The sequence below is a fragment of the Equus quagga genome, chromosome 7 (genome assembly GCF_021613505.1).
Source record: "Equus quagga isolate Etosha38 chromosome 7, UCLA_HA_Equagga_1.0, whole genome shotgun sequence".
In the NCBI taxonomy this organism is placed as follows: Eukaryota; Metazoa; Chordata; class Mammalia; order Perissodactyla; family Equidae; genus Equus; species Equus quagga.
This window is the reverse complement of record NC_060273.1, coordinates 47,929,747-47,947,607: the sequence shown is the minus strand read 5'-3', so window position 1 is coordinate 47,947,607 and position 17,861 is coordinate 47,929,747. Positions and strand designations below refer to the sequence as shown.

Sequence of the window (17,861 nt, the reverse complement as noted above, 5' to 3'; positions counted from 1 at the left end):
GCCCCCTCACGTGCCCACAGCCCCCTCACGTGCCCACAGCCCCCTCATGTGCCCGTAGCTCCTCTCACCGGTTGTTGATCTTGTTCTTCTCAACTTGCTCACTCTGGCGCTGGTTCCACTCCTCCAGGTCCTTCTTGGCCTTCTCCCGCCACTCTTGTTCCATCACCTTGGAGGCAGCATCTGTGACCCCAGCAGGAGAATGAGTGGCAGCTTTACAGTAGGGATGTGAGGGCATGGCTGCCCTGGCTGCTTCTCCCCTCGGCCCTGGCAGGCAGCCCCAGGGCCCATCCTCACTCAGTTCCTGCATTAAGGCATTATGGGGGCCCCACATGCCCTAAGGTTCCCTGACACCCCACCATGTCCTAAACAGCCGACCTAGCTGGGAGCCCACGGTAGGGGGACCCCAGCCCTGCTCCGAGCTCCTGCCCTGCCCTCACCCAGTTCTTGCAGCCGTTTCTTCTGCTCCTCTCTCCACTTGCGGATGCTCTCAGGTTCCTGTGTCAGCCTGTCAGCCTGGGCAATCGCAGCATAGCCATCAGCTGGACCGTTAGCCTCCTAGGACGCAAACATAGCTGTGTGCCCTGCTGCCTCTGATGCCCAAGTACAAGGACAGCCCTCACATCTCAGACAACCTCACACCCACTGCCTTCTATGACTGTACCCTGCCTTTGCACCTGCTGTGCCCTCTGCCAGCAACTCTTCCCCCTGTGACCCTGGGCAAGTTACTCAACCTCTCTGTGGCTCACTTTCCTCTTTGTGAAGTGGGCTAAATTATAGTATCCAGTCATAGGGTTAACATAAGGATGAAATGAGTTTAAAAATGTAAAAAACTTCAAATGCTTCTTGCCACCAGTCAGTCCCCTGTGTGACTCTCATTAAAGTCACTCTCTATTACAGTTGCATTTACCCAATAACACTTATACAGGCCAAAAGGACCTCACTTTATAATATGTTTACTTGTCCTGGTCTGTCTCCTCCATCAGAATGTCACCTTCACGACAGCAGGGACCTTGTCTGTCCTGTTTGCTGCAGTGTCCCCAGTGCCCAGCACAGTGCTGGCACACAGCGGATGCTCAGTGAACACTTGCTGAGCAGACAAGCAGCCCTGAGACAGGCAGGCAGGATGGCCGCAGCTAGGCCTGTGCAGTGGTGAAGAACTTGGACTCTGCGGCCAGACTGTCGAGGTTCAGATCCCATCTCTACTGCCTGTTATAATGCATGTGGCCGGGGCCAGTTGCTTACCCTTGCTGGGCCTCAGTTTTCTCATCTGAAAATGGGATTAATAATAAAACTACCTCAAAGAGCTCTTGTGAGGATTTGATGCAACAACATCCGTAAGACATTTAGAAGTGTGGCCGGCATGGGGTGACGGCTCAATGAATGGTGGCTAGAATTATTATTACTTCATTCCCATTTTATAGGGAGGAACCTGAGGACAGGAAACATGGCATGATGTAGTGGCAGAGCCAGGGCCACAGTCCAGGCCTCTGACTTCCAGGCCAGGGCCCTGCCCACTTCTCCATGCCGCCTGCCAGAGCCGGGGACCTGAAGTGCTGGTGGCTGAGGGTCAGTCCACCAAGGATGTGGCTCCCTTCTGGTCTCACAAAGCTAGAGACCTTTGACGACTCGGCCCCATCTCCTGCCGCTCCCGCTCTGGCGCTCTGCACACCCTATGCACTCCTGCCTGCACACAGCCTACACACGCTTGCTGCCTGCCTTGGTCTCCTCCTGCTTTCAGCCTGCAATTGTCTCCCTCCCTTCTCTAGCTGATGAAATCTTATTCCATCCCACTCAAGTCACCAGCTCTGGGATATTCCCCAGCCCCCACGCAGACTTCATACCCCTTCCTCTGTGCTCCTCGCCACAGCCTTCACCTTCTGCTGTGTGAGTCTTGCGCTGGACCACGAGCTCCGGGGGGGAGGGCAGGACCTCGTCTACAGCCTCGGAGCCCTGTTCCATCCTTTCACTGCTCCCTGTGCTCCTCCTTCAAGCACTCATCAAAACTGTCCTAAATACCAGCGTTTGTCTTCTCCCCACAGGACAGGGTCTGGCGTGCCCTCTGTCCATGGGTGCCCCCACTGTCCTGGGCACACAGTCGGTGCTCAATAAGCAGTGGCTGCATGGATGCAGATCCCCAGAGCCAGCGTGCGCCCAGGCCAGAGGAGGTGCCCAACAGGGTGTGGGCAGCTGGTGAAGGAGCCGCAGCCAGAGCATCGGGGGTGCAGGCTCCAGATGTCTGCGGGAGAGGCAAGGGCAGGCCCAGCACGTGTAGTGCAGCCTGGCACCTCGCATCAGGCCCACCCTTGGGTGGGGCAGTTGGGCGCTGCCCTTATTCCTCTTTCTTGCACTGCATTCCACTTCAATTTAGAGTCTCTCACAACGTCCAAGGGGCCTTCCCAGGGCCCTAATCTGGAGAACACAAGTTGATGACTGCTGTTGGATGAGCCCCACCCTGTCCACTTCAGGGAACAACCTGTCCTGAGGCCAGACTTCCAGAACTCTTCACTATCCTGTAGAAGTCCCATCTGCAGACAGCTGCAGGAACTTTCGTGTACATGCGCTTATGCGGGTGCTATACTTTATTTCCTTCATGGCACTCATCGCTATCCGAAATGACTGGCCTGTGCCTGTTTACTGCCTGTCTCCTCCCTCCAAGCAAGTGAGCTCCGTGAGAAGAGACTGCCTGTCTCTGTACAGTATCTAGAACACGGAGGGCCTAGCTGTGGGGGCGTTTCAAGAGCATTTATTGAATGAATTAACAGATGTTCAGGCTTGGGGACAGAGATGAACAAGACAGCACATCATCAGGGAGCTTAGCAGAGGGAGTTCCTCACAGATGAGGACCATGGCTTGGGCATACACTGTAATGCAGGTCAGGGAAAGAGAGGACACGACCTCTCTGGCCTGGGGGCAGAGTAGGACAGGAAGGATGGGGAAAGGGCATTTCAGATCAAGAACTGGCAGCATAAGGACCATGTGGGGCCAGTGCCTTTGGGAAACTCTAAGTACAGAGATGCCAGCAGGTGGGGAGGAGACGGGGTGGGACAGGTGCGCTGGAGAAGGGTCCTCTTGGCAGGAGTCCCATCCCACAGTGTCCTTTAGGGCCCAGTATCTCCATAAACCCCGCCCTAGAATGAAGACTCATGAGTTACAGTGCTAAACCTTGCAGAGAACTTGCAGTTTAACAGTTCTCTTTGATCTTTACAACCCTACATGGCAAGTTTTACCATCTTTGTTTTATAGGTAGGGAAAGTTAGCGCCAAAGTCCCAAGGTCACTCAGCCAGGAACTGGCCAAGCCACGATTCCAGCGGAATTCCTGGGTGTGAACATACTGGCCACATAGTAGCCAACAGGGACCAAAGGCACTTCCGTGTACACGATTCAGGGGCTGACTTTTTGCCTCCCTGGTAAGTCTACCTTCCCAAGATTAGAGACCGTGCCCCCTCCTCCCACTGCCCCACTCCCGGTCCCCCATCTCGCTCACACCCACACACATACCACCCCTCAGCTCACTTAGTGGCTAGGTCAGGACTTTAGAGAAGCTTCCTGGGCTGCAGAGCACTTTCGTCACTGACCCATGGGGATAGCAGGGCAGGGCCTCTAAGCCCCATGTGACAAATGAGAAATCTGGCTCAGAGCAGTGACTAGTCCAGGGTAGTCTGGCTGGGCAAAGCCAGCAAGGAAACCTGGGTTGTCTGACTCCATCCAGACTCTTCTGTGCAGCCCACCACAGCGCCCCAGTCTGGGTGTAAGAGCAGCCTTGAGGAACTGCTCGGACCCCCAGTGCTTCTCCTGGCCCCTGGAGCAGCTGCGCTGCACATCCAAGGACACCACTCAGTGTGTTCCAAGCCCCTTGTGCTCAGAGGTAGCCATGTCCCAGGCCCCAGGCCCTGTCCAAGCTGGGCCAGCCTCCTCCACCACTTGTGCCCCGGGAGCAGGGCCCACCAACACGCTCTGGCTGGGAGCTGTGCCCAGCGCCCCCAGTCCCACCTGCAGGCACAGCAGCCCTGTACCTTCGGCCACTCGGGGCTCCCCCGGCACAGCTCACTCTGCAGCAGGCCCCAGGCTCTAGGCAAGCCCCAGACTGAGTGTCTTACCCTCTCTGCCTTTGCACATGCTGTCCCCTCAGCCAGGACCACCCCCTCCCCCCGGGTGGCCTGGAAACCCACTTCCAGCATCAGTCCCCTGTTGCACTCCCCGACTTCAGTGCAGCATCTGGCGCATGAACCTCATTCAAATGCTGGCTCGTCCCAGCTGTGTAACTGAAGCGAGGTATCAGACCTCCCTGTTGGTCCTCCTCCTGCTCTGTGAAATGGGGATAATGACAAAACCTACGTTGTAGGGGTGTTGGGAGGATGAAATGAGCTAACACATGTAAAGCTCTTGGGTGGCGCCTGACACATAGTGAGAATTCAGACTCCTAGCTCTTAACACTCCCCCATACCCGAGCCCTTCCTGTTCTGCTACCATCGCTTCTTTCCAGGTCTCTGTCCTCTATTAGAAGCGAGCTCTTTGAGGACAAACACACGTTGGATTTGCCTCTACATCCACCGACCCGAGCCCAGTGCACGGCACTTAGAGAATGAGAGTTGACTGAATGAAGGAGAGAGTGTCTGCCTGCAAAGCGATGTGGAGGGTGCAGGGACAACTTGGGACACAGCATCACAGGACTGGGCTTTGAGTTCCCTTCTGCCACTCACTGGATGTGTGGCCTTTGAGAAATCCCTTCCCTGGGCTCCTGTTAAATGACAGTGACAACAACCCACTGAGCGTGTGCAGTGGGGCCCACATGCGCTAACTGATGCGGAAGCCCTGAGGCCTGTAGAGGCTGTGCACAGGTGAGGGCCAGCCCATGCATCCCGCCCTACCCGGCACCACCAGGAAGAGCACAGCGGTGCTGCTGGCCTGGTCCATCCTGAGAAGCGGTTTGCTGACTCCTCTCCTCCGGCCCCTCTGGACTTACTTTCCTGCCCCTGCCGGTGAGCAGGGAGGTTGGGGGCCCCAGCAGGGCTCCTCTTTAATCACTTGAGGGTCCCAGTGAGGAAATTGGGTCAGCTGTCAGGAGGCTAGGCTGCCCAGGGGGGCTCACCAGCGGCTGCAGGAATGCCCCAAGCCCCTCTCGAGCTTGAGAGCAAAGGGGTCGGGTATGGCCAGGACCAAAAGGTGGGAGGCTACCGTCAGAGCCAGGCTGACCTTGGTCCAGCTCCCCGGCAGCCCTCTTGTGAGGGACCCTTCTGCTGGACAGCACCATGAGAGTCCCCAGGGGCCATGCTGGCTGAGCGGCTGCTGTGACTCCAGGGCCCGCCAGGAGGATGAAGCACTGAATCTTGGGGATTGACCAGCTAAAGCTAAGCTAAGCTAAGCTGAGCTGCTGATCCCTCTAAGTGGCTCAAAGGGGGATGAGGGCGTGTGGAGCAAGGGAGAGAGAGTTTGTGCAGGGGGAGCAAGTCCTGCAGGGCCTTCTCTCCCTGCCCCTGGCGTGCCAGATGGAACGGGAATGGATGTGGCCAGGCTTGTCCTTAGGACTTGGTGGGGATCAGGTTCCTAGCTGGACCCTTAGTGGCCCACAGGCTTCCAGAAGACATTAAGAAATGTAGCAAGAAAGCTCTGCCAGGACCCTTAAAAGTGTTGGTCGTGCACAAACGAGGCTTCTCCTCCCTGCAGTGCGAGCCAGAGCCTGCTCCCTGTGCAGTCCTAAGGAAGGGCTGGGGGCCTCCCACCTGCGGCCCGGCCAGCCCAGCCCAGCCTAGCCACAGGGGGGTGGCACAAAGGGTACCAGGTCAGGGGCAGGAGATGAAGCCACTGAGCTTCTGAGTGCCTCGCCTCATCTGTGCCCCCCCCACCGCCGTAGGGATTCCGGCATGGCCCAGATGTGAAATGGTTTACAAACAAACATACCTGGGGTCATTATTCGTAGCGGTGAGCAGAAGAGTTCCCACTGAGATTAGGAAGGAGGCCCAGGCTCCCTCACATCCACCAAATACAAAGCGGCGGTGGGGGCCGGGGAGGGAGAAGGCCTCAAGATCCTAACCTATAGAAAGGGAAGGCTATCCTGCTCCTAGTGCCAGGTGCTCCTACCTCCGGCTCCAGTCCACTTTAGGACACAGACCTTTTGGGTCAAGCAAAGTCCTTCTGAGTGTGCCCATGGCAGGGGCAGCCTGAGTCTCAACGATTTACCCAACTATACAGGTCTGAGTGCTGCTTATGTGGTGCTGTCAGGCCCAAGTAGACACGAAGCTCTTAAAGTCCTAGACACTGGCTTTTCTAGCTTGCTAACAGTTGAGTAATTTTCCAGAGACAGGACTTGGCCAGTTTCCCTGTGTTAAGGTACCAGCCCAACCCTCTTACATAAGAAAGTATTGTTTATTCTCCTTGAGGCTTCTGGAGGCCAGCCCCTCGACAGGGCGGAGCTCAGGAGATCCCAAGCTGCAGCCCCCGCAGTCAAGGAGCCTGACCCGGGGCAGGGGGAATTACGGCTCATCCAGTGAAGGCTTCGCCCCACCAGGCGTCTGGGGCTGGGGTGGTGAGGACTGCTGCATCCGTGGGGTCCTGGGGATGCCACTTGTCGTCCAAGTTCTGTCAGTGTAAGTACTTTGAAACTGATTTGTGTGTATATGAGGACAGAGGGGTCAGGTGGGGGCGGAGAGAGGCAGGCTTTCACTAGAAATATCTTTACTAGGTGCTTTTTGGGTTTGTGTTTGTGTGTGTGTGTGTGTTTGTGTGTGTGTGTGTGGTGTAAGATCATTACAAAGAATTTTAAAGCAACCCAGTGAAAGTGAAGTCCCATTCTCATCCCCCCGCCCCAGCGCGGGGCTAACCACTGTTAACAGTCGGCGCATATCCTCTCTGATATTTTCAGATGTTTATATTTCTAAAATAAAAAACAGGACCATACTGAGCATATTATTCTGCAAGCTGATTTTCCACTTAATATATTGTAGGCCTCTTTTCATGTCAATTCGGAAAGCTCACTTGTTTTTTTTAACAACAGCATGGTTTTCTAATTTACCTACCCAGGCCCCTGATGCTGGACACTCAGGTTGTTTCCAGTTTGCCTGCTGTTATAAATGATCCTGCAAAGAATCTGAGTGTCCTTGTCCAGTTATTTCCTTAGGGAAAATTCCAAGACATGGAACCTCCGGATCAAAGGCCTGCCCAGTTAAAATGCTCATATGGCCAGAGTGGCCCCTGGGTTCTGCCTCCTGCCGGTGGCACACATGTGTGCAGGGCCATGTGTTTCCTGCAGCCTGTGCCACTGTGGGCCTCTTTATCTCTCCCTCCTGAAGCTGGACATCACTGTGGGCAACCTGAGGTCACACCCCATCAATCCTTGTCTTTGGTGGTCCTTATTCTTCATCCCTTACTCCCACATGACAAAAAAACCATGTCAAAACCTCTCTCTCTGTTCCCATCCCAATGCATCAGACATGATGAGCAGAAGAACTTGGAGCCCTAATCCTACCGTGGATGGGGCCATAAGTTACTGAGACTCAGGCTGTCGGTCCCTACCACTGCTAAGACAGAATCTTGCTTACCTGAAACACATCTCCATTGATCGTGGTCCCCATGTCGTCAGAACCAGCTAGAGAGAGAACAAGGAGACAGCATTACTCATTGCTCGGCTTATAGCAAGCACACAATGGTCCTACAGTAGCGCCCCGAGCCAACCTCTGTATATGCCCTTGTGTTTTGACCCCACATACATAGACATATGAATACATAAATAACTTGGGCTCTATCCTTGACTGTTCACAAAGCCTTCTCACAGCCATCATAGCCATTATCACATTGAATTTTCACCACAGCCTTGTGATGAAGTTGTTGTCAACCCATTTTACAGATTCTCAAACTGAGGCTCAGAGAGGTTATGGGGTTGCCCAAGATCATCCAGCCAGTAATACTCCTCGCCTACCTGAAATTAATTTACTTTCAGCTGTGGCTGGGAATGGCCCGATTGTCTGTGAACTCTGTGCCCGGTGTAGGGGCAGAGGCTCTGCAGGCTCAGGGCGGGGTCTGCGAGGGCTAAGGAAAAGGGGCCTGCGTGTCTCTGTCTGTCCCTGTGGTGCCTTGAGCAACTGCTCCATCTGGGAGAGCAGGAACGGCAGCCCCCACCAGGCAGCCCCTGGCCTATTTTTCCTCCTGCCCCTCCCAGATGGATTTCATTTTGCCCTCAACAATGACTCCTCCCCATCCCTTTCCCTGACGTCTATTAGTAACAAATTCCTGTGGCTTCTGCTGCGACAGTGACCCTCAAAGTTGCCCTCTGCTTTCTGCCCCTTGCCCGGCCCAGCCCCGGCTCCCCGCCCCACCCACACCTGCTTTGCTTTGCCTGCTCTGCTAGTGGCAAACACCTGGAGGGGCACACCCTGTGTCCTTTCTCTACCACTGTCCTACCCAGAGCCTTGCATGGTACCTGCAACTTAGTAAGAGCTAGAAACTATTTGTTGAATAAACAAATGGATAAATGCATTAAAGAAAGAATGAATGAATGAGTGGCTTTTGTCCAATCATAGGCCTCCCAGACTTCAGCCTCACCCTCTCCCAACCCTCTTTCAAACCAACTGCCTGGGCTGACATTTTGTAAAGCATACGCTTATTTATGTCACTCCTCTGACTAAAAATATAATGGAAACAAACCAAAAAGACATCCACTAACCACGGACCACAGTGGCCTACAGAGCCTGCTCCTGCCTCGGGGGACTTGGCAGGTGCTGTTCCCGCTGCCTGGAAGGCCCTCCGACCCAATTCCACGTGGGCTGCCCTTGCACTCCCTTCAGCCTCTGCTCAAACACTGCATTATAGAGGCCTTGCCTGCCCGCCCGACGTTCGCCCCTCGGCACCCCGTCCTCCGGGTGGCATCTTCCCCATAGCACTTCCCACAGCCTGATGTGTTCACTCGTGCACGTGTTTATGATCTGTCTTTCCCACTTGAATGGACCCTCCATGAGGGCAGGGACTCTGTTTGGTCCACTGCTGGGGCACAGCACCTGGAAAAGCGCCCGGTACAGAACAGGGACTGAAGAAATATTTGCCGACTGAGTACATCACACCCTGGAACATAGCACTTGAGGGTCTCTACAATCTGGCCCTGCCCGTTTTTCCACCTCACTGCCCACCAGTCCCTCTCGTAAACCCTAAATTCTAGTTCCCTCCTTCCCCAAACACACCACCCGGCACCTCGTGCCTTTATTCCTGCTCCCTCTCTAAACAATACTCTTTGGGATCCAGTTGTTCTCCAAGACCCAGTCCACAAGTCACCTCCTCTGGGAAGCCCTCCATTAACTTCCTCTACTTCCCTAGGTGCTGATGGAAGGTCTCACCTTGGGGGTATCCTAGAATATGGTACAGCATCCCCACCCTCTTATGCAATTACTTATGACCTCCCAGGGGTCATGCACTCCCTTACCAGACTCTGTATCCCATGCAGCTCCTAAAGGCTCCTGCACAGAATGGGCAAGTGGCAAGTGTTGGCTAAATGGAAGTTGAATTGCTCTTTGGGGACCCACTGTCATCTGCAAGGCCTGTCTAAGGCCTCTCAGAAACTGCAGTGCCTCCTAGCAAAGAGCCACGGGAGGCCACACGAGAGTACCACAGATGGACAAGTATCCCTTTACCAGCCAGACAGAGCCATGAGCAGCAGCGACAGTGCTTTCAGCCAGGGGATTGAAGGCACGGATACTTACGCGCATGGAAATAATCCCGGGTTGATATAAATTATAATTGCCTTATTTTCAAACAGTGATGGATTCTGACCAACTATGTCAGCTGTCATCCTTAATCATTCAGATAGGGCTTCTCCTGCATAGGTGGCCTGGTCCCTAAATCAGGGTGGGGCTCATGGGGTTTCAGTGGCAGCATCTTCTGCAATGGGGCTTCTTCTCCCCGGGCATCTCCTCTCCCAGGGCCTTACGTTACCAGGGTCCATTCACAATGATGCTGGTCTGTACGCTGGGCCTTTCTGGAGTAGAAGTTGCAGCACCCCACTCCACCCTGACCATTCCCAGTCTCAGGCCCCTCATCCGCAGGCCCCCCAGGCCTTTGGAAAGTCTCTCTGCCCCCGTCTCTTAGTCCCGTGACTGTTCCTCTGGGGATGAAGTTTCAGCCCCTTTGGGGATCTACACACACCCGCACACAGAATCACAAGGCTCTGACGCCACAATGCTCTCCAATTAGGCTATTGCACGTCTATAACCGTGTGTCCACAGTCAGAGGCTGGCGGAACAGGCGTGCAGCGGACATGAGTCCCAGGGATAACCCTGAGGGTGTTGCTTCCCTCAGATTCCTGACCCCTTTTAGAGCAGGGGCAGACAGAGTCCAGAACATTCCTGGGAGTTTACTGAGGCCCAGCAGGGGAAATGGGCTTGCCAGGAACTGACTGGGCAAGTCAGGGGCAGAGCCAGGCTAGGCGCTCAGCAATCTGGGTGTGAAAATATAAACTTTCTGGGCCCTCCCCAAGGCTGATGAATGGAAACAAAGTGTCTGTTGCTCAGGCTGGCCACAGATCCAGCCCCAGGGGAGAGAGCGAAGCTCAGGCTCAGGCCTGCACCAGACACCTTTTCCCAGGAGCACCTGGGGGCCCAGCGCCAGGGCACTCAGTGCAGGGGCTTGTCTCAGAGAGAGACCCAGGGGTGTTGATTGGCAGCGGCAGTGGGAGAAGCTTTGGCCCAGCTCCCAGCAGGCCAAGGCACTTTTCTCCACCCGCCCAGGCTTCTGGCACTCACGGCTGGTCAGGGGGATACTTGCTCAGCAGCATCTAGGCCTAGGAGGGTTGGATCGGCCCTGTCCTGTGTGGCCGCCAGTTGAGCTGCTATCCCACAGCACTCCTGCTCCCGTGCCCCTCTTAGGAGGGCAGCCGGGCGTTGGCAGCTCCAGTAGGTGTGACTCCGGGAGACCCTCAGAGAACGTGTCCCTGCTTCTCTTCCTGCCACCTCAGGTCAGGGGCCAATCGATGCCCCACCCCTGCCAGAGAGGGAACCTTCCATCAGGCTTTAAGTTCCCAGAACCCCACTGTCCTGGGAGAGGCCACAACCTACTCAACTCCCAGATGCTTCCCCTCAGCCTAGGTTCTGCCTGCCCTTCTTTCTCAGGGGGCTCTGACGCAGGCTTTTCTCAGTAGGGCCTCCCCCAGGCCAAGCTGTTGGTCTCAAGGAGGTGTGGACAAATTAATACTGGTGCATGAACGTGGGCGGGCATTTCCTAGGAATGCCCTGGGATGCATAAGGGTCTATGCTGAGGTGCTCACAGCTGCTGCTTCAGAAGAGCTCCACTGCTGGCTTGGTTGGGTAGCAAAACATCCCCCCCAACCCGAACGTCCCATCGCCTGCCAGCATGACGGCCACAGCATTTGAAAGAGCATGGAGCCCAGGGTTGGCAGGTCTGGGATCAAGTCCCAGATCTGTCACTCATGGTTGTGTGACTTGGGGCAAGATATTTAGGCTCTCTGGGCCTCCAGTTTCTTGTATGTTACAGAGGACTTGTTACATTTCTCATATCAAGGGGATGCAGAGATGCTTCAAACTCCTCAAGCTGCAAGAACTGTCTTTTTCATTTCTGTACTCCTGCGGACCTGGCACACAGCAGGTCTCAGTTAAAGTTGAATGAATGCAAACACGACTATAAGGAGCCTCACTTATCAATATTCTTTTAAACATATAAGCTACCACTCATTCCAACAGGCCCATAAACCCCCAGCAAACGACAACAGTAGCAGGAAGCAAGAGCTGTTTTGGATGTACCCATGAAGGTGATAGCGACGTTTTTACTAAATATTTTAGGAAACTGTTTTTTCAAGCCAAACATCGCTGATAACATGCTGTCACAGCAATCAGGCCCTGAACCCTGCGTCTGAAGCTAACCGCAATAGCCCTGGACCACCTTTGGAAAACCATTAATGGACAGTTACAAACCGGGGAGGGCAGGACCACATCTGACTGAAGCCCTTTGCGGCCCTGCCCCCACCCTGGCATCAGACTCAGAGCCAGGCAGACCCAAGACAGTGTGGTCAGGTGGAGAGGGCTTAGAGTGTCACAGAAACAGGTTTAAATCCTCTCTGCCACTTACTAGTTGTTTCAATGGTGTACCTTTTGAGCCTCAATTTTGCCGTCTCTGACATGGGTTTAACAATGTGTATGAAATGATTAAATGTAAGTAAAGTGCCTAGCTCAGTGGCTGCAGGATGCCAGGTGGTCCCCAGGAAAGGTCTGTGAGTTCTTGGAGCACCCAGTTGAGCCCTGCTTTCCCAGCTGTAGGAGGGAGCTAACCCTGAGGGGCCAGGAGGTCTGCATTTGTGCCCACACCTGCACGGCTTAGCTGGGAGCCTGGGACAGCCAGACACCGGGGAGGCTCAGGAGAGACTCTCAGGCTGGGCAGGGCTGGATTCCAGAGCCAGGGAGTGGTGGAGCTGGCCCAGGGATGAAGTGTCATGATGAATTCCTGTTCCGGGAGCCACCAGATCCATGGCCAGGCGCGGCCTCAGATGGGGATCTCCAAGACGATTCCTCCCCACTTCCCCCGGGGCCCCCTCGGCGCACGCACGGCCCCAGGCCTGCTCCTGGCCGTGGACAGCAGGCCCTCTCCGCTCGACCGCGGGCCCGGGCCCGGGCTGCGCTGGCCAGGTACCCCGGGCGAGCCCCCGGCCCCTGGTTCCAGGCCCGGCGCTGACTCACCCGCCCCCGCGGCTCCCGGCTGCGCGAGGGCCGCCTGGCCGCCCGCGGGGGCCCCGAAGCCCTCGTCATTCTCTATGCCCGCGATCTCGCTCTCCTGCTGGGCCAGGAAGGCGGCCGCTGGGTCCTCCTCGGCCGCCTCGGGGGCCCCGCTCTCCGACGACGAGAAGAAGCCAAAGTCATCAGCCATTTTCCCGCGTCTCTGCTGAAGCGTCCGCCTGGCGCTCGGCTCTGCCCGGCCGGCGGCCGCGACGCTGTCACCCGAGCCGCCCGGGGAGCCGGCCTCGCGGGGACGCACTTCCTCTCCGCCACCGGCCCGGCTCGCCTGTCACTGCGGCTGCAGGCGGGAGGAGCCGGGACGGGAATGCGGTGATGTCACCGGCCGAGGGAGGGGGCCCGCGGGACGGCCGGAGGTCGCCTCGCAGCGGCCACAGGAGGGCGGCAGCAGGCCGGCGGCCCAGCCCGACGGGCCCGAGGCCGGGGCTGCGCTCCCCGCTCCCCGCCGGCGGCGCCCGTTCCCGGGACGCCCCGCCAGGCACGCCTGCGGCCGGTCTAGAGGGGAGCGGGCTGGACAAGCGGCCACCGCGGGCGGGCGGCCCGGGCCTCGGGAGCACCGAGGGGGTGGTCGCCGCGCAGACCTTGCCCCTGATTCATTCTGCAAAAGTTTCTTCACCTAAGCTGGGCAGATATTCTAAATCCCGTGATTAAGAGTTTCCTCCTCCCCAAGAGGAGGAAAACGAGGCTCGGAGAGGTGACATGAAATCCCACGGCTTCGTTGCATCTGTCCTGCAAGTCCAGGGCCCTTCCCACTAGGCCGTGTTGGTTTAGTGCATTTTTCATGCGTTTCTGTCATTGGAGAAGCTTCAGCTTAGACCCCAGGGCTCTGCGCGGGGGACTTGTGTGACCTGACTGGGCCCCTACTCATAGGCTGGGCCCCTTAAAAGTCTCTTAAGTATGAGCCGGCCTGAGAAAGGCAGATCTAATTTACCCAGGCAGCTTGCCCCTCCTCCACCCAGTGCCCTCAGTAAACCATCTCTGAGTGCCACCTCCCTGCCAGGGCCTCACCAAGCATCAGGATGACAAAATTTAGTAAAACCCAGTTTTGGCCATGGGGAGGTTACCAACAGATGGCAAGTGGCCAGTCACAGCTCCACGTTTGAGGTGCTGTGGTTTCAACACAGGGTACCAGGAGAGCCGGGAACCCCCACCAGGTCTGCACTTGCGATTTTCTCTTTCTGATTTGAGACTTGAAGGTCAACTACGAGCTGGAAGAGAGAAAAGAAAGCTGTGTGCCCAGCTGCGGGGAGTGGTTCCCTCAGGGCGTGGGGAGTGGAGGTAGAGTTGGGGTGAAGGGGCACTTCAGTTTTGCTCAGTAATACTTCGATGTAGGTTTCACTCTTGTGGTGAGAATATAGTCATTTATTAGTAGCGTAAAAAAAAGAAAGAGGGGCCTGCTGGCGGCCAGCAGTTAAGTTTGCACATTCTGCTTGGACGGCCCTGGGTTCCCCGGCCTGGATCCTGGGTGAGAACCTACAGCACGCCGCTCGTCAAGCCATGCCGTGGCAGGCGTCCCATAGAAAGCAGAGGAAGATGGGCATGGATGTTAGCTCAGGGCCAGTCTTCCTCAGCAAGAACAGGAGGATTGGCAGCAGATGTTAGCTCAGGGCTAATCTTCCTCAAAAAAATAAATAAATAAAATAAATAATAATAATAATAAAGAAAGAATGAAATTTAAGGCCCTAGCCCTGCACAGCCTGGTCCAAGCACCCGCTCCACCACCATCTCACACCTCTTATTTCCAAAACTGCAGGCTCAGTGCTGAAAAGCCCTAGAAAGTTTTGTTTGCACAACAAACCAGCCACTAATGTGGCTACTTTTGTGGAGACAGACGGATGAGTGAACATGCTGTGCGCCCATTGTGCCCTCTGAGGGATGCTCTTGTTTGACTCCCCCCGCCCAGGCTTCAGTCAGCAGCTCACATAACACTGTACCATGTGGACACATGCAAATCCCCCAGACACTCTCCCCAACTACCTCCTTCTTTCTTCCTGCTCCTTCCTAATTTACCCATCAGCAGAGCTTTGCTCCATGTTTAATTTATACAAGTTACTGGTCCAGATTGTTCTGCAGCCATGCTTGCTCTTGTACATTACTCTTACTCTCAAGCATTAATATTAAAAATTATTATTAAAGTTATATTTTGAACCACGTAGCACTTCCTTATGCTGGGGATGCCCAGTTTCTCGGCACCTCTCTAAATATCTTTGGAGATCTCTACACACAGTTCTAGTTTCCTAATTCTCCATTTAATTGTGAAACTCAGTAGCGGTCAAAAGACATCAATAAATAAAGTTGAGCAAAGAGGGGCCGGCCCCATGGCCTAATGGTTAAGTTTGTGCACTCTGCTTCGGCGGCCCAGGGTTTCACCAGTTTGGATCCTGGCATTGCTCGTCAAGCTGTGCTGAGGCGGCGTCCCACACGCCACAACTAGAAGGACCCACAACTAAGAATATACAACTATGTACCGGGGGGGCTTTGGGGAGAAAACAGACACATAAAGTCTTTAAAAATAATAAAATAATTTTTTAAAAAGTTCAGCAAAGATATGGGGCAATCTGACAGACTCTAAATCTCAATTTATGAAGTCTGAAGTGGAGAAATTTTTTAAACTTTTTTAGTGGAAAATCTCAAGCATTTATAAGAGTAGAAAGAAAGATATAAGGCAACCCCACCTACCAACCCCCGAACCTCAATATTACCAACACATAGTCAGTCTTGTTTCATCTACATCCTTGATTCTTCCCCATACATTATATAATTTCAGCTGTATACAATTCACTATGTTAACCTCTTTTTTAAAAATTAAGAACTTTTAAAAAAATTGAGGTAAAAACATAAAATTTACCGTCTATACCATTTTTAAGTGTACAATTGAGTAGGACTCAGTACTTTCACATCATTGTGTCACAGAAGGCCAGAAGTTTTCATCTTGCAAAATAGAAAGTTCACACCCATTAAAGCACTCCTAGCTTCCCCCTCCCGGGAGCCTCTGGCAACGCAGCGCCCTTTCTGTGAACACGAATTTCACTACGTTAGATGCGTCACTTAAGTGGAATCATACAGTGTAATGTCTCGACATAATGTCTTCAAGGTTCATCCATGTTGTGGCATCCGTCAGAATTTCCTTCCTCTTTAAGGCTGAATAATATTCCATTCTATGATGTATATGCCACATTTTCTTTATCCATCCATCCGTCCACGGACATTTGAGTTGCTTCTACCTCTTAGCTACTAAGAATAATGCTGCTATTAATACAGGTGTGCAAATATCTCTTTCAGATCTTGCTTTCAGTTCTTTTAGATATATACCCGGGAATGAAGTTACTGGATCAGACGGTGATTCAATTTTTCAGTTTTTGAAAAATCGGCATACTGATTTCTATGGCAGCTGCACCTTTGACATTCCCACTAATAAGCCCCTTTCTTTTGGGGGCAGGGGTGGATTGGTTGATTTTACTCTCAAGGTTGTTTTTTTTATCACTTCTTTTCAACTTTTCATTTTGACCTAATTTCAGACGTACAGAAAATTGCAAATAATTCCCATATGCCTCTCATTCAGATCCTCCAAATGACAGCATTTCATCATATTGGCTTTATTCTTTTTTCTTCTTTCTTTTTCCTAAACCATTGGAGAGTAAGTTGCAGACATGATGCCCCTTCATCCCTAAATATTTCACTGTGTGCCTTCCTAAAAATAAAGATTGTCATTTACATAACCACTATATAATTATCAAAATCAGGATATTAATATTGATTGAATACCATTATCTAATCGACATAACTTACTTAGATTTCATTACATATCCCAATAACAGAGGAGACTAAAATCCCAGATTATGAATTGCGTTCAGTTATCATATCTGTTTGATCTCCTTCAATCTAGAACACTTCTTCCCTTTCTTTGTCTCTCATGACATCGATGTCTTGAACATTACTAGGCAGCTCTTTCATCTCTCCGTTTGAGTTGTCTTTGTTTCCTCATGGTTGGATTCAGGTCGAACGTGTTTGGCAGGAATAGCACAAATGTGTTGCTGAGTTCTTCTCAGTGCATCATTTCAGGAGGCACATGATGTCAATTTGCCCAGTTACTGATGATGTTAAAGTGGATCATTTGGTTAAGGTGGTGTCTGTCAGGTTTCCCCACTGTAAAATTACTACTTTTTCCCTTTCTAATTAATAAATATCCTGTGGAGAGGTACGGTAAGACTACGTAAATTTTATGTCACTCCTCAGACTTTCACCTATGTATTCACTATGGCATCTATTGATTTTTGCATGATTCAGGTATTATAACGATAGTTATCAAATGGTAATTTTCTAATACCATCACTCCTCATACATTTATTAATTGGCTAGTTACTATAAGGAAAATGTTTGTTTGCACAGATTCACAAACTCTTATTGTATCCAATGGATTGTAATACTTTGCTATCATTATTTATTTTAGTACTCAAATTGTCCAAGATTGAGTCAGTGGGAGTCCTTTCAGGCTGGCTCCTGTGTTTTTGATATGTCCACATCATCTCTGAGCGTTTTCTTACCTTCCGACACGACAAAATGCTCCAGGCTTAAGAATAAGCCATTTCTATGAGGACTCCTGCTACCTTTGAGTGAAGGAAGAAACCAAGATCTGTGTGCCACGTGTGGGCATTGCTGCGGCTGCTGTTTCTTATTCTCTTTCTCCTCCTCCTCCTCCATCTTCATCTTCTTTTTTTACATAACCAAAGAACTGTTATAACAGCAAAAGAAATTTCTCCTCCAAATTCCTTAATGTCACCCGTTATCTAGCCAGTATTCAAATTTCCCCAATTGTCTCATAAACATCTTTTTATTGTTGGTTTGCTCACTTAGGATTCAAACAATGTTAACACATTGCATTTGGTTGATATGACTTTTAAATTCTTAAAAAAAAATTTTTTTATTATGGACAATTTCAAACATATACAAATGTAGAGATAATAACAAAATTAATCCAATAATATATAATATAGAAATGAAATTATAATTATAATAATGTCATATAATAAACCCCAATGTGCCCATCACCCAGATTCAATGGCTATCAATATTTGGCCAAACTTATTTCATCTACACCCCGCCACTGTCCTATGCTTTAATTATTTTAAAGCAAATCCCAC

The 17,861-nt window shown here is 52.4% G+C and overlaps 1 protein-coding gene across 2 annotated transcripts in view; it reads right to left on the bottom strand.

Moving 5' to 3' along the window:
- CLTB (clathrin light chain B) overlaps nucleotides 1–12,989 on the bottom strand; it is an 18,081-nt gene extending 5,092 nt beyond the window's left edge. The window contains exons 1-4 of one of the 2 annotated variants that reach the window (XM_046666582.1): nucleotides 12,667–12,989; nucleotides 7,537–7,583; nucleotides 438–555; nucleotides 69–180 (exon numbers count right to left, since the gene is read on the bottom strand). In XM_046666582.1, the coding sequence (XP_046522538.1) occupies nucleotides 69–180; nucleotides 438–555; nucleotides 7,537–7,583; nucleotides 12,667–12,853 (464 nt within the window). In that variant the 5' untranslated portion in view covers nucleotides 12,854–12,989. The remainder of the gene's footprint in view (nucleotides 1–68; nucleotides 181–437; nucleotides 556–7,536; nucleotides 7,584–12,666) is intronic. The other variant, XM_046666583.1, reaches the window with a different exon arrangement.
- Between the last annotated feature and the right edge of the window lie 4,872 nt (nucleotides 12,990–17,861).